We start from the raw sequence: 20,349 nt of genomic DNA on the forward strand, positions 1-20,349 counted from the left end.
TGGCCATCTTGCACATATGTAGGCCAGAGATTTGAGGCTATTATATTCAGAGATTTTCAGTTTTACACAAACATGGCTGAGTGCACTGTGGCACAGAGATAAGATTGCTCAACACCTTATATTATAAACCTGTTTTTAGTTGTTAATAATTTTGACAAACTTTAATAATACAGGAATTTCCAGATGGGATCACACCTGTGGCCCATCTAGCCCAGTACCCTGGGTATGACAGTGGCCAGCATTAGCTGCTTTAGAGGAAGGTGCAAGAACCCAAAAGTAGACATATGAGGCATAATCTTCCTTTTGTGAAAGTCTCCTCATCCCTGATCATTAGAGAGAGTGGCTTAAATCTGAGGCTTTATCTCTGCTGCAATTCCTTTTTTGTAAGAATTAGTTATAGCAGCTCCAGATATTCATGTATGTTCAATCCTTTTTTCCATCTTAATTTCTTAGCCTCAACAATATCCTGTGGCAGCAAGTTCCACTGTCTAATTATGCACAGTGTGGAAAAATATTTCTTTTTTTTCCCATGTTTCATTTAATGTCCCTTTGGTCTTATTTTAGGAGGCAGGGAGAACAAAAGTTCCCAATCTACTTTCTCTAGACCATTCATTATTTTATACACTTTTATCACATCCCTTCTTATTCATCTGCTTTCCAAGATAACAATCCCAATCTTTTCAAATGAGAGATTTTCCAGGCCCTTAAGCATTCTTGCTGGCCTTCTCTGAGCTCCCGCTATTTCTACCATCTTTGTTTACGATGAAGTGACTGGTGCTGCACACAATATCCAGATTTATTTATATAATGGCATTACAACATTCTCTGCATTATTCTCCATCCCATTCCTTCTGTATCCTAACATGCACAAGCACCTGCCATTGTTAGCAGCTCAGTCATTTCATACTCAAGCTTCTTCAGAACTCTTGGATTTACTATCTGGGCTTTGGTAGTTTACTGCTCTTTAAAATTACCAATTTGCCCTAGCACCTCTTCTGACACTTCAATCTCGGACAGTATGTACTTCACCTTTATCCAGCTTTAACGATCTTGACAAACTTTTCAATCTTGCTGTCTGCCTCAGACTGAATTTATATTAAAACTTTCAACAACAAAAAAATCAGCCATTTTTAAGAACAAGATTAGTGAAAAAAACGGGCAGTTTTGTCAATTAAAGATTATTAAACTTCTTAAAACAACTCTAGCTCCTCCCTGGCTTGGAGAAGGAACCTGAAATTTGGCAGGTAGGTCATCCTGGGAGATGCTTTACCCCACGGACACTCAGATATTTGGCCTCTGAAAATCACCCACTGCAACACATGTAGTAGACCTTGTTCTTCTCTTGCTCCTTAATTTTCTAAGTATTCTAATTGCATTGCTCGTGCTCCTAAACATTGGTGAGCTGCCAGCCAGTCACTTCAAAATGCGTTGTAGCCTAGGGAAATGCCTGCCCACCTACCACATGAAAATATCTTTTAGCTTAGGAGGGTGCGCACTGGCCTTGGAGCCAAGAGAGCACAAGTTCAAGTCTAACTATCTTGACAAACTTTCAACCTTGCGCTCTACTTCAGATTGAATTTTAAAACTTTCAACATCATCAGCCATTGTTAAAAACAAGGTTAGTAAAAACTAAATGGGCAGTTTTGTCAATTATTAAAAGTTTATCTTTAAAAAAAAAACCACTCAAAACCTAACTCTTTCACTGCTTAGTCCTACACTCTTCACAACCCTCAATATTGAACAAAGCCTCATACCTCCTACCCTGTGAGGCAAGCTAATATTCCCCCATTTTACAAATGAGGTTACAGACATTGCACAAGGTCACACTTCTAGCAGAGATAAGAATAGAATCAAGGTCTCCAATATGGCAGATTTAAATCTCATCCACAACGAAGCTTGGAATGAATCTGCCAAATGTGTACTTGGCTTTGCAGTCTATAACCACTTGACCTCCAGAGCCAAAAACAGAACATATAAATCCTGATTTTCAACATTTTGTTGATGTCTAGCAAACACGTGTCCTCTTCCTGGGAGTGATTAGTCTGCAGAGGATAACAGCTTACTAATACTACCAGTTATTCCTTTAGCTCAAGGAGAAGACGTCTTTGCTGTGATCTGAAGTTCCTGTGTTCAGACCCCACTGATGACACTGCTGGGGTCAATCTGATTCCACATAATGGAATGCATACCCCCATACTCCCATGTGCTCCTTACAAAAATCCTAGTTCCTTTCACACCAAGAACTAGGATAAAAGAATGAAAGTCAAGCACTTATAAGTTAGGAAATGCCAGAATTAAGGTTGATTAAGGCTGCATAAGCAATCTTCCTTGTGCATATGCATTGTCACAGAGTCTTTAGTTACATGATTCCATACTATTTTTTCCATAGAAATCTTGCTTTGGTGCTCAGGATGGAACATGCTCTGGGCATGAACCAGGGCTTGGCAATGAATGAAGCTGCCATCTGCAGGAACCCTTATGGCAAAAGCTGAAAGGTGTGCAGTGCTTTAAATTAAATTCTCATGTTAAGTTGGAGAAATCAAGCTCTGAAGAGTTAGGAAATTCCAGTAATTAAAGGGACACTCAACTTTTTTTTTTTAAACTTAACTGTAAAAAATAGTTTTCCTGTAGGATCGCCCTTCAGTTTATATGGCCAACTTTTTGGAAAATTTCTCTTTTAAGAAACATTGTAAAGGTTTACTGCTCTGCTGCTGCTGTTTAGAAGAGTCTTCTGGGTGGTCCTGAGAGCACTGCCAAACATGCGTGGCCTCTCTCTTTTCCTCCGAGTGTACACCTACCAGCTGCCTCTTCTTTTTCAGCTTTGCTGTTATTGGTTCGCCCTTTCCTGCAGGACTTGAGACAGAGCATGCATATATTCTCCCTGCAGAACAGTGATCTCACTATACTAATGATGAAATAGGAATTGCAATGAGCCAACAGCCCAGTCACACTGACCCAGCACACAAGCGGTCACATGGACAGTACGCATGTTGAAAATACAGGGAAAAAGTTTGTTTTGCTTACATCTGCCAGTTACAGGCATCACAGAGTTTACTTTTAACTATACTAGAGACAAGGTACAACCTCTGCTGATGGAAATGTGATTTTCAAGCTTGTGTCCCTAAGCAGCTTTCCCTGCAACTGAAATTACATTGCATGTAAGTAGTATTTGACATTCCTTTGGTCATTATTAACATTGCTAAATCCTGACATTTTTGTTAATCATTTATACTACTCTCTCCAGTTATAGTCCTTAGAGCCTTTTTAGTGGTTACGCCAGATCTGAGATAATGTGATGGGCCGTTCAGGCTTCCAGGCATATCTGGGACGCATTTAGTTTGTCTGTAGTGCCCAACACGGTATATCTAAGCTTTTCCCCTGTGGACTGAATCTCCAGGGTCAGGCTTCCTGTAAACTTCATGAGGATTTCTGTTTGTCCCCCCTCCCTGAATAAGGTGACTTTGCTTCAAATATAAACACAAGTATATCATGTTTATTACATACATAAATAAAATCACTACTGTGATTGGTGGAAATACTTTGCCAAAGGGGAGAATCTTGCAATGAGCCAAGAGCAGTCACACGCTGTATGAGGCTAAGCTCCTTTGGAAGTCTGGTCCACAGCTTGACTGAGAATGCTTTATCTCCTCCTCTGACGCTTCACATTGAGCATAGTTAACTACCATGTATGAGAGCAACACAATTGGAGTGGTGAGTCAAAACAAAGTTTTGAAATGGCAACAGAAGAGTGGATCACATAGAACCATGTACTGCGGGACTGGGAGGTTAGGGAATTATAGAAATGTAGGGCTGGAAAAGACCTTGAGAGGTCATCAAGTCCAGCCCCTTGTGCTGAGGCAGGACCAACTAAACTTAGACCATCCCTGAGAGGTGTTTGTCCAACCTGTTCATAAAAACTTCTAATGACAGTGTAGGATAAATATGAAATTAAAAAATTATGGTTAACTTAAGTTTAGTTAAGGAAATGTGTGTTGCAAAGAAAGGCCATCACTAGCAAGTAGAATTCCTTGAAAATAATGAGCTATAAGGCCAGAAGGAATGAAGTAGGGAGAATGTTTGGTTCAAAGAATAACTAATGAGATAAGGGGAAGTTTCTAAAAAGAAGGCCTCTGACTGATAGATGTGAAAAAAGATCCATCTTAAAATGAGCCCAACATGACTCTTCTCAACCCACACACCTGTGTTAAAGCCTACATGAACCTGGGGCAATGGACAAACTGGTAAGCAAGAAGAAGGGGAGGAAAGGCCTTGAGAAGAAAGGAAGTTGTAAAAATTTTTATCTAGATAGAGATTGGAAATAAGGGCGAACTCAAAGGGTAAACTCTTAAAAGGGTTCATTGCTAATACCTGCCTGACCATGTTGGAGCTGACCAATACGGGTCTAAGCATCCCTAGGTTTCTCTTGTTTAAGTATCTTGATCAAATGTGTATAAATGGTTTTGTTACTGTTTGGATGTAGTAAATTGCTTATTAGGCAGCTTTTTAGGCAAATTTAGAGCAACTGTACCATTTGGCTTTTGGATTGTTTGTAGCAACCAAGGACACAGCCATTTCAACTGTGTTAACTCAGGACTAGTTATAGAGAAAGCTTATGCTTCCAGAGTACTGAATGGAGTTGAAAAGCAGTCTACTTTCTCCCTATGAAAACCAATTTTTGCTGTGTGGTGGGCCCCGACACATTTCAGATATCTGGTGGAGTTCGGATGCATAAAAATGTACAGGTTTCAGAGTAGCAGCTGTGTTAGTCTGTATTCGCAAAAAGAAAAGGAGTACTTGTGGAACCTTAGAGACTAAAATTTATTTGAGCATAAGCTTTCGTGAGCTACAGCTCACTTCATCGGATGCATTCAGACGAAGTGCAGCCGATGAAGTGAGCTGTAGCTCACGAAAGCTTATGCTCAAATAAATTTGTTAGTCTCTAAGGCGCCACAAGAACTCCTTTTCTTTTTATAAAAATGTACATTGCTCGTCATCCTCTACAGTGTCTTCTGTCTGGTAAAATTAAAAATAGTACAGTGTCTAGTCCTAGACTGACACTGTGGTTCCTGCTGCTGGAAGAGCACCAAACTGAAGTGTGTTCGCTTAAACAACTCTCACCTTTGCCAGCAGAACTATTCATTGATGGTAATCCATACAAGTGTCGTGGTGAAATTCCCTCTCACGAGGGGCCCCTAACCCTTTTATCCACGTGCAGTACATAAGTTTAAATTGCGAAGGGCTGCACCCAGAGGGTCTGACAATATATGCTAATGGGTTGCCCTAATACCAAAAGGGACCCATCACAGAATTTATGGTTTGGGCTCTCTCGGTTCAGGATGAACTTGTGCAACACAGATGTAGTTCACACACTGCATACTGTGTTGGCTGCTGTATCAGAGGCATTATCGCTCAGTAATAAAGGGCAAGTGCCAGATAGTGTAATATGTTCAGACTGGAAGGGTCTGTGATGCCTTAACAACCACCACCTTCCTTGGTATAGTACAAATTCATTTTGCAGTGCAGATTTCAAGCCTTTATGCTATCAAGCCCTTTTGTCCTATGTGTGGGAACTAGCAGGTAAATGGGCTAACTGAGTGGTATATGTGGTTAAAGTAAAAGCTCATACCAGACATGGGGAAGTGAGCAAGAAAAAACAGAGTGAATAAAAGTGCTGATAGCCAAGCTTTGGTATGGTCCCATCCCCGATTATCCAGTTCTTGCCATTACCATTCGAGCACAAGTAAAAACCACTGATTTAGTAACATTGCAAGAATCTGATCCAGAGATATCTGCTCTTACACAAAAAATAATGCATGGGGAGTTAAATGGTAAATCACTCTTTACCAGGAGAAGTTCCACCATAACCCCTTAAAAGGGAAATGTTAAGTCTGGTGCATGATGTGCCATCAGTGACCCACCAAAATGCTGATACCACTTATCAGTGACTAATTAAGGCAGCCTGGTGGCCCTATTGTACAAATAAATAAATAAATAAATAAAAAGGATGTAAAAATTCATGTTAACAATTACCTGGTTTCTGCTAAAAGCAATCCACCACCAGGGAAAAAACAAAACATGGATTTATCCAGACACAGCAACAGGGGCAGGTTCATGCCAAAATGAGGGCATACTTTAACAAACCAGCCCAAGGTGTAGATTGTCAAGTTGGGGGCAGAGTGATGGTGTAGTGAACACTGGAGGGAAAAAAAACAAATAAAAACGTTTCTGGCATCAAGAGGGGGCCTACTATATAATACAAAAAGCCAACCCTGCAGTTTATCTGGTATGAATAGAAGCAAGATCTAAAAAACAAGGATTGATGACTAGATGCTACTCAGCTAAAAGTTGTTCAAAGGTTCCCACTAAGGGAGCACCAGAAATTGTGTTTTGATTTTTCAGTCTGTAGGAATTGTATGGAGAAGCTGGTGTAATCATGCATAAGTAGTCTTGGTGCACAGAGAACACAACTTAATAAAACACAGAAACAACAATCCAAAGTGACAGCCAGAAGCCCAATTCAATTATGGTGCAAAATAAATGATGCCGGTGTATCACGTACAATTCCGCAAGTGGCCTTACAGAAAAGTGAAATTGTGGTGATTGTGTAAGAAACAACAATCAGCATCAATCCCCGTTTAGGAAATGGTAACCTGAATTTTCCATATGTGCCTGCTAGGCATAAGCGACATTATACATATTTTGTGTTTCCTGTAAAATTTATTCAAATAAGGGCTTATTTCTACCCTTCCTGATTCTCAAAAGGGCACATATCAATAAGGGTGGCACAAATACTGTACATTGGGGGGGGTGGGGGAAAAAAAAGAAAAACTCAAAATGCTCTAAGGTGGAGGTAGGACCTAATAATGAATGGGTATTAAGGTCCCTTAAAGAACTGCTGTGCAACGACGTTCAATTTATATATGTACCTGTGTTGTTGAATTTGACTTGGTTGCAGCTGCCAAAAGGGTTATGTCTGCCAGGGCTTAGCCACTTGTATGATAAAATGATAGAGGACTATTAGAAAGTCTTTCTTGACAGAAACGTAGAGGAAAAGGCACTTGAATTAATTCAAAGGCAAAACCGATGGGGCCTATCCACCAATGCTGTACAGGGTGGTTTCAAGCTGGAATCAGCTGGACCCCGTGGGAACACAAACTAGCATTCCAACACAAGCTGGCTGTGGACCTATAGAGTCCAATGAATGAGCACAGCAAAGAACATATACATTCCAAAGTTCTTAATATAATATACATGACATAGTAAATTTGCTTAAGGAAGTACAGCATAAAGTAGATGAAATAGATAACCAAACTAATAAAGATCAAAGCAGGCCAACAGCCAGGGCCATAACAATGTGTGTACGGAGCAATATGCACTAGACAAAAATCAAGGCCATCCTCACTCATATAGAGCAAGGTAAATTGCCCTCTTATTACCACAGAGAAATTTAAAAAACTTGGTATAGTACTCTTTATCCCACTCATACTGTCCCATCCAATAACTGCAGAACACCATGTTCAAACCATTATTAGGGTACTACCACCGGGAGTACTGGAAAGGACTAACCCATAAGGTTTTAGAAGAGTTTGTTTCTCCTCAAATACTGTTTCAAGATAATGACAAGGTCTGGTGAGCCTTGGACTTGTTCTGTTGCTCAAAAGTGGGGGACACCTACATCTGCAGCAGCTGTAATGTCTTACAGACACAGTTGCCAGCATGCAGGCTCACTCTGGGGGAGACATCTCCAATCTGCATAGTATAGTTGAGTCGCTGAGGAACTGGTGAAGTGGAATGGTAAATATTGTGTGGGGACTGGAAATAAACCACTTCTAGTGTGGACCCAGAGTGTTATTTCAAGTGGCCAATGTTTTGTTTCATAACAAAATCCACTGTAACTGAAATACAGGCTGAATTCAAATTCCAAGAGGACGCTATGAAAGCAGTACCCAAGTGTGGGCATCCTAGTCTTCCCTTGAGCCTGGATCTTCAAATATTAATAGCCAAGAATAGGAAATTCAGGAGTTAACTAGCCCCTGGTGGTAGAACAAGCACAAACAAAGTTGATTATATCCATGGTAACTACTGTCATTTAAAGCTAGGGTAGTTAACCATATAAATTGTGGTAACTGAAACTTTGATTTTGTAGTGTCAAGTTTAACGGTTATATAAGATGTTGTAAAATCATAAAAGTTATGTTTAAAATGCTTAAATGTAGTAAAACCCACACAGCATGCAGGTTTTTTAAGACAGAGAATGTAGAATAAATACAAAAACTAAAGGATTAGGGTTAGCTTGAATTTAGTTAAGGAAATAGATGTGTTGTAAAGAAAGGCCCTGACTAGCAAGTAGAAGGAAGGAAATGAGTCATAAGGCCTGAAGGAATGAAGGAAGGATGATGTCTGTTCAAAGAATAACTAATGAGAAGGAAAAGTTCTAAAAAGAAGGCCTCTGACCAATGTGGGTGATTGCAGATTGTTTTAAATAAAACAAAGAATCTTTCTTAAAGTGAGCCAACATAGCCTTTCCCAATCCACACAGTAGTGTTAAAGCCAATGTGAACAGAGGGGCAATAGACAAATTGTTGATCAGCAAGGTGGGGAGGAAAGGCCCTGGGAAGAAAGGAAGTTGTAAATCTTATCTGGATTAACATTGGAAATAAGGATCAACTGTCTTAAATGGGTTTTTAGCTAAAATTAGTAATTGGGAATGACATCACTTATTTGTTGAAGGGAAAAAAAGTAAACTCTTAAAGGGTTCATTGCTAATACCTGCCTGACCATGCTGGAACCAACCAATACAGGTCTAAGCACCCCAGGGTTTAGCCTGTTTGTAAGTATCTTGATCAAATGTTTATAAATGTTTTGTTACTGTTGGATGTAGTACATTGATTATTTAGGCTTTTTAAGGAATGTTTAGAGAAACTGTATACATGGTCTTTGGATTTAATACAGGAATTTATGGTTAAATTAGTGCCATGGTAACATCCTACATAAATAATATTAATTCCAACAGATAAGGGTCCAAAAACCTCCCCTGGAAGCCTATTCCAGAGTTTAACTACCCTTATAGTTAGAATGTTTTTCTTAAATATCTAACCTAAATCTCCCTCGCTAAAGATTAAGTGCATTACTTCTTGTCCAACCTTTACTAGACATGAAGAACAACTGATCAGAGTCCTCTTTATGACAACAGCCGCCCTTAACATATCTGAAGACTGTTATAGGTTCCCCCTGCCCCCCCCGGGTCATCTTTTCTCACGATGAAACATGCCCAGTTTTTTTTAACCTTTCGTCACAGGTCAGGTTTTCTAACCTTTTATCATTTTTGTTGCTCTTCTCTGGACTTCCCAATTTGTTCACATCTTTCCTAAAGTGTGGAGCCCAGAAATGGGGACAGTACTCCAGCTGAGGCCTCGCCAGTGCTGAGTGGACCAGGACAATTACCTTCCATGTCGTGCATACAACACTCCTGTTAATACACCCTAGAATATCAGTCTTTTTTCACACCTGCCTCAGCTTGCTGACTCATTCAATTTGTAATCCACTATAGCCCCCAGATCGTTTTCAGCAGTACTACCACTTAAGTAGCTAGTCCCCATTTTGTAGATGTGCATTTGATTTTTCCTCAAGTGAAGCACTTTGCCCTTATTTTTATTGGATTTCATCTTGTTGAATTCAGTCCAATTTCTCCAATTTGTCAAGGTCATCATGAATGCTAAACCTTTCCCCCAAAGTGCTTGCAACCCCTCCCCCCAGCTTGGTGTCATCTGCAGATTTTATAAGCATATTCTCCATTCCATTATCCAAGTAGTTAATGACAATACTGATTACTACTGCACCCAGGACCGATCCCTGTGGCGCCCCACCAGATACACCCTCCCAGTTTGACAGCAAATCACTGATAACTCTCTGCGTACGGTCTTTCAACCAGTTTTGTACTCTTATAGTAATTTTATTTTTTGTTTATGAGACTGAATCAAAAGCCTTACTAAAATGAAGATATATCACATCTACTCCTTCCCCACTCTACACTAGGCCAGTAACCCTTGTCAAAAGAGTCAAGTAAGCTGATTTGGCATGATTTTGTTTTTGACAAATCTATGCTGGCTACAGGCGGTCTCCGGTATATGTCTCCCCCTTATCCATTATTTCACATATCCATCACTCATCCGTAGAGGAACATGTTCCGATTCATGTCGGTCCCAATCCACATATCCATCGTTTGCAACTTATAGTACAGTACTGCAAACAATGGATATGCGGACTGATGTGAATCTGAACACGTTCCCCTACTGATTAGCGATGGATACATGAAACAAGGGATAAGGGGGAGGTGTATACATCCAGCCCCCCTCTCTCCCCAATCCTGGCTCTGCTCCTGCCCCAGCGCTTGCCCCACACCACCCACCTGGCGCTCCAGGGTCAGTGGCTTGCCCTGCTCCACTTCCCCGCACCCTGGCAGGAGCGCCGGGCGGAGCAGAAGAAGCCCCTGCACCCGGCTCCCCAGCAGGAGTGCCAGGCGGAGTGGGAGAAGCCCCCAGGCCTCAACCCCACTCCTGCCCATGCCTATGCTGTACCAGCGGGTGCCTGGTATACATCATTTTGGTATATGTGGCCCTTTCCAAGAACACAACCTCAACATATACCAGGGACCTGCTGTATTCCTTATTATTCTCTAGGTACTTTCAAACTGATTGCTTACAGTTTGTTCCAGTATCTTTTCAGGTATCAAAGTTAGGCTGATTGGTCTATAACTCAAGAAAGAGGGGTTTCATTTTGTGGCACGATCTCGTTAACTGACACACAGAAACAGGTGGAATATTACTGACTTATGCCATAAAATATACAGGATGTGCAATACAGCTAGGTTAATGTTTCAGAAGAAACTTTCAGTTCTAGAATTTTTCAGACCCAAGAGGTTGATTTTGCAACATTAACAATGCATGAACACGTGTATAAATAAAGCACTTTGGAATACTTTGTGAAGATAAGCACTGCACATACAAAGCATTGTTACTGCTCCTTTAACTAATGCTTAGACAGCACTTGGATATTTAAATGCTATTGAAGTGCTAAACTTGACTTAAAAGGTTTATATCTTGTATAATATTCATCTGTTCTTTTACTTCAGAGAAAGTTTCTGACCACCCAGACTAACAGTTAGTCTGCAATGAACCAGATCCTGGCTTTTCGTCAGGGTTCATTTCAGGTGGTGGGACTACATTCCAAATGCGCAAGCCCAATCCAAGGGGATGCTGTTCTTACTTCCCTGGGATAGCATGGAAATCAGTGGTTGGGCTTCTATCAGAGAGCGAATTCCAAACTAAAAGCACTAAGAGGTTGGCTAAGGGAAAGAATGAGTGATGGAGGATCAGATAACAGGAGAAAAATAAAACAAGAGAGAGACAGACAAGCACACACGCTGGAGAAAGTGGCACAGGTAACTGCAGAAAGTCAGTTCTGGCCCCAGCAGGGAGCAAAGTAAGAGCAACCTTTACTATTCCCACCCATATCCACTGTTTACAGACAAACACTCTGAACAGGCTTTATGCCAGATCAAACCCCCCTCAAAAACTACTCAAAGGCCTTTGCCCATAATTCCCAGCCCCCAGGCCTGAGTGTCTCAGAGTGAATTAGCCACAAGTTGAGAATCAGACTGACCACACTGGCTTGCCACATCCAGGAAGAACATACAGGAGCAACATACCTCGTCCCACAAGGCACGTTTTTTACTTCATCAGTTTGCAATGTTGTCTGAAACAAGAGACATGTAATCAGGGCTCACAGAGAAACCAAACACTTAACAGTCAACGGCCAAGCCCTACACAGGCCGTCACAGAGCGTTCTAGTCCAGTTCAGGCCATACTCTCAGTGGAAGCTCAGCACTCATGCTCTTTAATTGTTGCTGAGAAGAGGGAGATGCACAAGGACAGGGACAGGGGTGGCCAACCTGAGCCACATGCAGCTCTTCAGAAGTTAATGTGCGGCTCCTTGTATAGGCACCAACTCTGGGGCTGGAGCTACAGGTTCCAACTTTATAATGTACAAGGGGGTGCTCACTGCTCAACTCCTGGTTCTGCCACAGGCCCTGCCCCCACTCCGCCCCTTCTTGCCCCCTATCCTGAGCCTGTCATGCCCCCCTCGCTCCTCCCCCTCCACATGCCACAAAACAGCTGATTGGGAGGTGCAGGGAGGGAGGGGAGGTGCTGACTGGTGGGGCTGCCGGTGGGTGGGAGGCGCTGGGAGCGGGGGGGCAGTTGATGGGGGGCTGCTGATATATTACTGTGGCTCTTTGGCCATGTACATTGGTAAAGTCTGGCTCACTTCTCAGGCTCAGGTTTGCCACCCCTGCACTAGGAGGAGCACCACCCTTCAGACTGTTGGGGGTTGTGGCTGCTATAGGCAGGGAGCAGAAGGAACTTCTCTGGCACCCACTCCACGGTGATGGTTGAGGAAGAAGGGGATGGTGCAGGGAACTCCATTCTCTTTCCCCCTTCCTCTCCTTCCCTCAGTGCCCAAAAGGATTGCAGCTCCCTGCCAGGCAAATGACAAAGTGAACACTTGCAGACCCAAGCATTTGGAGGACACATGGTGTCGGCAGCGGAGATGTCCCAAGGCAGGAGCCTCAGGGTCATTGAGTAGCTTTTTGTTTGTGCAGTGAAGAGCTCCCACTGGAAACACAGCATGGAGCCCACATTTACTTGCAGTGCAGGGTTTTTCCACACTACATGCTCTCAGGAAGCCACCAGCATCTCTAGCCACAGTAAAGTAGATTAATTCATTCAGCCCTTCCAAACTCTCTGTAGTGGTAACAATTCAGGGGAGAGCAAAGCACAACAAAAGGCAATAGAGCAAACATAGTTCATTGTGATCTACTAAGTAGTGCACAGCCACCATGTGCAGCGGGGCCTGGCCTCTTGCAGCAAAATGGATCATTGCATTCTGGGACCTGCAGCTGCTACAGGCCATGCTGCATACTGGAATCTGTAGTACTATGGGCACACTAGGGGTTGCACCCCAACATCAGAAAGGAGGGTGGCTAAAATCTGATCAGTGTGCCAAACTAGTGTGCTCTTATGCTATTAAGAACTGGCTAACGTGGCCTTTATTTAAGCTAAATTCCAGCTCCACTGTCATATTTGACAGATACTCCATACAACCCCACCCGGTTCCAGCTCCCCTGTGAGAAGTTACTAACCTGCACTGATTTGAAGGTGGTAATGAATGGGAGCATGATGTGATAGCCTGGTCCACTTGGGCTGGTTAATAATGCACCACCCCTGTGAAGAGACAAATGGGTCAGTTCTCAAGAAGCTGAAGAAGTAGATGTACTGACTCTTCCAGACCTCTGGTAAGTGTTCAAAGTACTGGACAGAAATGGCCACGAGCTTCTATAGATCAATAAGTCACAACAGCTCAGATAAGCTCTACTAGCCTGCTTGTTACCACGACTGACAATGGGAGGGTGAGAATGATTATTTTGCTCACCCACCAAAAACAAGTCACTTGCCCGGGCAAATCAAATTTGACAGGGCTCCATTGATACACAGCGTTACAGAAACATATGGTAAAGAAAATATATTTGTGACCTAATAGGTCACTGGACTAAAGAGCAAGCTATTCAATGCAGACTAAATACTAAAAGTTTCCCAGGAATTATTGATTTCATCAGCTCTTTTATGGGGTACTAGTACAAGATAACATTTGCCCTGTATCTGCTGTGTTCAGTTTGCCAGCTTTGTGACACTTGTGACAAGGGGGGGGGGGGGAGAAGAGACACGACGACAAAGGATCTCATTTTGGGGTCAGGAGCAGAGGAGAGGTGTCAGGGTTCCTTCCCCACTCTGAACTCTAGGGTACAGATGTGGGGACCCACATGAAAGACCCCCTAAGCTTATTCTTACCAGTTTAAATTAAAAACTTCCCTAAGGTACAAACTTTGCCTTGGCCTTGAACAGTATGCTGCCACCACCAAGTGTTTTAAACAAAGAACAGGGAAAGAGACCACCTGGAGACGTCTTCTCCCAAAATATCCCCCCAAGCCCTATACCCCCTTTCCCAGGGAGGGCTTGATAATAATCCTTACCAATTTGTACAGGTGAACACAGACCCAAACCCTTGGATCTTAAGAACAATGAAAAAGCAATCAGGATCTTAAAAGAAGAATTTTAATGAAAGAAAAGGTAAAAGAATCACCTCTGTAAAATCAGGATGGAAAATACTTTACAGGGTATTCAGATTTAAAACACAGAGGATCCCCCTCTGGGCAAAACCTTAAACGTACAGAAAACAGGAATAAACCTCCCTCTTAACACAGGGAAAATACACATAAAACAAAAGATAAACTAATCCGCCTTGCCTGACTTACTTATACTGGTTGCAATATTGGAGACTTGGATTAGGATGGATTGGAGAAAATGGATTTCTGTTTGGCCTCTCTGTCCCAAGAGAGATCAAACACGTAAACAAAGAGCACAAACAAAAGCCTTCCCCCCGCCCAAGATTTGAAAGTATCTTGTTCCCTTATTGGTCCTTTGGGTCAGGTGCCAGCCAGGTTAACTGAGCTTCTTAACCCTTTATAGGCAACAGGATGTTGCCTCTGGCCAGGAGGGATTTTATAGCACTGTATACAGAAAGGTTGTTACCCTTCGCTTTATATTTATGACAGCAGGTTGGCATCCGACCAAAAGGACTAATAAGGGAAGAAGATACTTTCAAATCCGTGGGGGAAGGTTTTTGTTTGTGTATTCTCTCCGGAGACAAAGAGAGAGAGAGAAACCAAGCAAGTAATCTAGCTCCCACTGAATGATACATCTAAACTTACAGACATAGTAAGTAATAGCAAGGAAATGCGGTAGAGGATCTTTTGTTTTAGCTTGTGAATTTTCCCTAGGCTAAGAGGGAGGTTTATTCCTGGGTTTTTTTGTAATTTTGAAGTTTTGCCTAGACGGGAATCCTCTGTGTTTTGAATCTGACTATCCTGTAAAATTACCTTCCATCCTGATTTTTCACAGGTGCTTCTTTTATTTTGTTTTATTATAAAGTTCTGTTTTTAAGAAACTGATTGGTTTTTAGGGTCTGGTCTGTGCTCACCTTGTTTACCTATCTGCTTGGCATATAATTCTCAAGCCTCCCCAGAAAAGAGGGTGAAGCGGTTTGGGGGGATATTTTAGGGAAACAAACTCCAAGTGGTCCTTTTCCTGAATCTTTTTCTAACTCACGTGGTGGTGGCAGCAGTACCCATCCAAAGACAAGGATGGATTTGTGCCTTGGGGAAGTTTTTAACACAAGCTGGTAGAAATAAGCTTAGGGGGTCTTTCATGCCGGTCCCCACATCTGTACCCTAGAATTCAGAGTGGGGAGGGAACCCTGACAGGGGGCACGACAGAAGTATCTTAAATGATGACTGCTCAGGGAGATTGGAAATATCTGTTCTCCTTGTCGCAACACAAGAACAAGGGGACGTGCAGCGTAATTAAAAGGTGGAAAATTCAAAATGAACAAAAAAGGGCCTTATCATACAATGCACGATTAAACTGTAGAACTCACTGCCACATGAAGTAGTTGAAGCCATGAATTTAACAAGATTAAAAAAAAAAAAAAGGATGGAACATTTATATCCCATTTATTCTTGGGATAGAAGACTGTCCAGAGTTAGCATAGTTAATGACAACAAACATTGTGGCAGGGATATTAAACTTATTGCTTCAGGACTTAAGCCAATCAATAACTATTACAAACCAGGATGAAAACTAATGTGGCGGCAGATTATTATACATCCGCTACTGAAGGCTCTTACACCTTCCACTGAAACAGAGCTGTGGCCCATGTGAAATCGTCAGGGCCATACAGGTAGTATTGGATGTGGCCCACATAACACATTATGGGCCGCATATATGGCCCACAACTGTAAATAGGTTGAGAACCACGGTTATATGCAGAAACAATTAGAGTGACAGCTGGATCCTTTTAATAAGGATGTGCATTGCCATGAAAACTGCACTGTCTCCATCTGCTGGATGGGAAGAACTAGAATCCCTACTTTTGGGCTGGCAAGGAAGAATGAAGAGTAAGTGTGCCAAAGCTTGAAGTTCTCTCCATGGTCCTCAGTGTTTTATCACTATCTGTGCTCTATTTAAAGGAAGAGGTATTGAATCTAATTTGCAGAGTCCTTGGCAGAACTTTAGGTACAATTAATAACTAGAGAACAGCCTGGGGCAATAAACTGCCAAGGAGGGCGGGAGACCCAGGAGACTATCCATAATACTAAGCATTGACTGATAGTCAGGTGACAAGAGTAACAAGATAAAACTGAGGGAAAAAAGTCCAGCCTGGATTATCCCAAATGGTCCATGACAGCGAGAGCTAAAGTATTAACTACAGAATCATCTCTTAAGCAAGCGGCAGGAGCCCTGCCACTTGGGTCACTGGAAGCTCGAATGGAGAAAGCCCTGAAGTGAATAATCCAGCACAGGCTTTACGAATGGGATATAGAAAGCACTGGGTTCTCTCTCCCTAATTTCTACCCTTCCATTCATAGAAACTACTTCCAAAACGTGAGGACTATATCAAAACTTTCACACATAAGTTTAAGACAGAAAGTCCCAGAATGTTTTAAATCAAGCAGTGGCAGACTTATAACACATTACACAACCACAGACAGTATCCACACCAACATTTAAGGGCTTCAGCTCCCACAAGCCCAATCATGGCAAATATTTCCCTACTGGGTCTGTTTATGAAAATTATAGTGTATATGTATATAGTTTCCCACATCTTAATAATCTCCTGCATCAAGGCATGAGGTCTTGGGACACATTCTAAAACCACATTTCCCTCCAAATGAGAAACAATAGATGTATCAAACATTTTGACCACAGATAAAATTATGCTTTAGACAAGAGAAATACTGGCCCCAGTTTAATACAGGATTGGCCCAGATGAAATCCCATTTGGATAACTCATGAAGTACATGACCCTTGATTACCTGATAACATGAGAAGAAGGGACAAGCATAAAGCAGATGCCATAAGTATTATCAACTTAATGAATATAGCAGCTGGTGATAACTTCTACAGTTAGGGCTACAAAGCAGCTTTCTTTAGAAATAGCCAGATTTAACTTTTAGAATTCCTGAAAGATTTATTTTTGGGGTTGAACACTGCCATGGCCAGTCTCTGCCAAAAGGTGACATTTTTAGAAAGATTGGTAAAACTGCTGAGCCATTTAAGAGTGGAGAGATTAGAAAAAAATATTTTTCCTACTCAAAAAACCCCCCCAAAACCCTCATTGTGGGGGAAGTCAGAAGAAACCTCAAAACAACTGAACTTTGAAACTTCTAATTTGACAAAGAGAGGTCATCTCAGTCCAAAAAATTATTTTAAATGAAGTTAGGAACATTTGAAAAGATTTAAAAATGTACGAAAATTGAAGATATGCAGCAGAACATTATCAAGTGTGCGCTGTGTGATGAGCCACACAGGGAGTTAAGGAACAGTCAGATTTGACCTTAGCATTTTGCAGGGGCTGCAAAAAAAAAAAAAAAAAAAAAAATCTTTCAGTTCTTCACTACTCTCTCCCAACACAACAGATGTTTTGGCCACTGTGCGGAGCATGTAATAACTGAGGGTCAAGGTGATTTTTCACAGATGTTAGAGCCAGAAGGAACCATTAGATCATCTAGTCTGACTTCCTGGATATCACAGACCAGAGAATCTCACCCAATGATTCCTGCAGTCAAAGGAATTGTTCTTCCCGACTACATACGTGAACACTTTAGCACCCAATACCCTGTGGAACTAGAGCTTTTTTTTTTTTTTTTTTTTTTTTTTTTACACACACACACACACGGAGACATCCAGTCTTACTTTAAAGACTCCAAGGGTACATCTACACTGCAATTAAGCACCCACAGCAGGCCTGTGTCAGCTGACTTGGGCTCACAGGACTCATGCTGTGGATCTGTTAATTTAGCACAAACGTTCAGGGACCCTCCCCTCTTGTGGGATCCCAGAGCCTGGGCTCCAGCCCAAGCCCTAATGTCTACACCATAATTAAACAGCCCCATAGCTTGAGCTCTGTGAGCCAGAGTCGTCTGACACAGGCCAGCGGTGGGTTTTTGAATTGCCGTGTAGACATACCCTAAGTGATGATGAATTCATCATTATGCTTGCTGACCTGGGAAATACCCCAATTACATTTATGGTTTATTTAATAGAAAAGGGATGGTTCCAAGGGCAGCATAGCCCAGATCTTATATTTCCTGCTTGTCTGATTAGGGTGCAGTTCAATATTCCATTTGCATATGTTAAAGTGTAAAGCAAAACCTGCAGGGTGAGCACCATGGCCAAGTTAAGGAGGCTGTGGGATTTCGCTTCTGCATTCCATAAATGCTGGGGAATGTAACAATTACACTGCCATTGATTTCTGCATTTAGTACTCTTTGGACTGGGGGGGCTCCAACAGTGTCCTGGGGTCACCCACATCTTAGAAGAGAGACTGTCTGCTGGACATCTCTTCTCAACCACAATCGCATAAAATCTCTGTGGCATCTACAGCAATTGCTTATGTGGAAAAATATAATAGGAAAATAATGTACATGTAACTTGCGTTAGAGGTATTTAGCAACTGAAAACAAGTAGGAGGATATTAAACAGAAGCTACTAAGGTTAGAGCATTTTAAGTCAGCAGGTCCACATAACATGCATCTCAACATTTTAAAAGAGAGTTGGCTAAGGAGCTCGCTGGACCATTAATGTCGGTTTTTAATAAATCTTGGAATACTGGGAAAGTTCTGGAAGAAAGTTAATGTATCAATATTCAAAAAAGTAAACAGGATAATCTGGGTAATTATAGGCCTAGCAGTCTGGCATTGATCCCAGGCAAGATAATGTAGCTGCTAATACAGCACCCAATTAATAAAGAATTAAAGGAGAGCAATATAATTAGCAGGGTAAGTTCTATCTATGTACATCACACTGGGAACAGGCATTCACTTTTCAACAGATCATTGAAAAAACTACTGCATGGCAAAAACCCACCTTAATCAACTTTCTCATCTTCAAGAAAACATCCGACAGGGTTCACAGAGACCCATTGCCCTAGCAATATTCCACAGGGAGACCAGAGAAGCTATGGAAACAGATGCGCAGTAAGACTGGTGATAACACACATCCTTGTCTAACTCCAGTCACAATATTGAACCTCTCACCTAGGCCTGTAACCAATCTTCTTAGCATTAGCAATAGACTGGGTGATGATGTGGGCAACAAGCAGCATGGTGGACAGTATATAATGGATTAGTGTAGATGGGTTACAAGACCTTGACTTTACAGGCAACATAGCTTTACTAAGTATGATGCAGAACAGAAAGATTGCCCTTTGTTCTGATGCCCTCTGTGGCAGAACAGGAAGCCAAAAAAAAGTACTGAAAGTAAAAGCAGAGAAAACCAAGACTATGAAGGTAGGAAACTGGACAACAAAATGCAGAAGTGGAGGGAAATGAAATCTAACAGATAGAAAAAGTTCTGCTAGCCAGGGACAGTGACGACATTTTCAGGTGGCTGTAATAAACATATTTATATGAGATTAGGAAAAGCAAACATCATTTTTGGAAGAAGGAACGTCTGATCACACAGAGATCGGCACAAACTAAAAGTCAGATTATACTGTGCAATTGTAAGGATCACGCTGCTATACGGAGCAGAGACTTGACCGATAACAGTGGCTAACAAAAAGAGATTAGATGATGTCCATTCCAGAAGGCTGAAAAACACACTGAATGATTCACACAAGAGTAAGAGGGCTGACAGAGCAGGAGATGTTAGAAAATATAACCAAAGAAAAAAAGTTCAGGTGGTTGGGACATGTATACTGTATGGAAAATAGGAGGCATGCTAAGCAAGCATTGAACTGGGTACTTGTGGTAAGAAAGAGAAAGTGGGTAAGGCCAATGAAGAATCGGCAGAAGACAGGGATAGAGGAAAATGAATGTGTTGGCACTGCCTACGAAGAAACACCACAACTAGCAAGTTGCCATAATCAACGGAGGAACTGGACTTGCCTGCTGTGTCTGCAGCACAGAAGGAACTAAGGTCAAGGAATATAATTAATGCCAATCAACATGAGTTTACGAAAAACAGATCCTGTCAAACTAATTTGATATCTTTTTTTTTTTTTTTTTAACTTGGTTGCACAAGACGTTTTGATTATAAACTAGAAGGTAACAATTAACATGGCACTTTAAATGGATTAAATGATGACTAAATGATCGCCCTCAAAATGCAATTGTAAATGGGGAATCATCACTGAGTGGGAGTGTTTAGTGGGGTCCTGCAGAGATTGGTTGTTG

At 41.7% G+C, this 20,349-nt stretch overlaps 1 protein-coding gene across 9 annotated transcripts in view; it reads right to left on the reverse strand.

The window, feature by feature from the left end:
* Nucleotides 1–20,349, reverse strand: part of ERLIN1 (ER lipid raft associated 1) — a 59,722-nt gene that overhangs the window by 20,562 nt on the left and 18,811 nt on the right. For 5 of the 9 annotated variants that reach the window (XR_005293963.2, XM_038409689.2, XM_038409690.2 and 2 more), the window contains exons 3-4: nt 13,198–13,279; nt 11,707–11,753 (exon numbers count right to left, since the gene is read on the reverse strand). The exons of the other annotated variants lie outside the window; for them this stretch is intronic. Coding sequence is in view for 4 of the 5 variants with exons in the window: in XM_038409689.2 (XP_038265617.1) it covers nt 11,707–11,753; nt 13,198–13,279 (129 nt within the window). In the remaining variant the exon portion in view is untranslated. The remainder of the gene's footprint in view (nt 1–11,706; nt 11,754–13,197; nt 13,280–20,349) is intronic. 9 annotated transcript variants of the gene reach the window in all.

This window comes from Dermochelys coriacea, chromosome 7 (genome assembly GCF_009764565.3).
Source record: "Dermochelys coriacea isolate rDerCor1 chromosome 7, rDerCor1.pri.v4, whole genome shotgun sequence".
NCBI classification, from domain to species: domain Eukaryota; kingdom Metazoa; phylum Chordata; order Testudines; family Dermochelyidae; genus Dermochelys; species Dermochelys coriacea.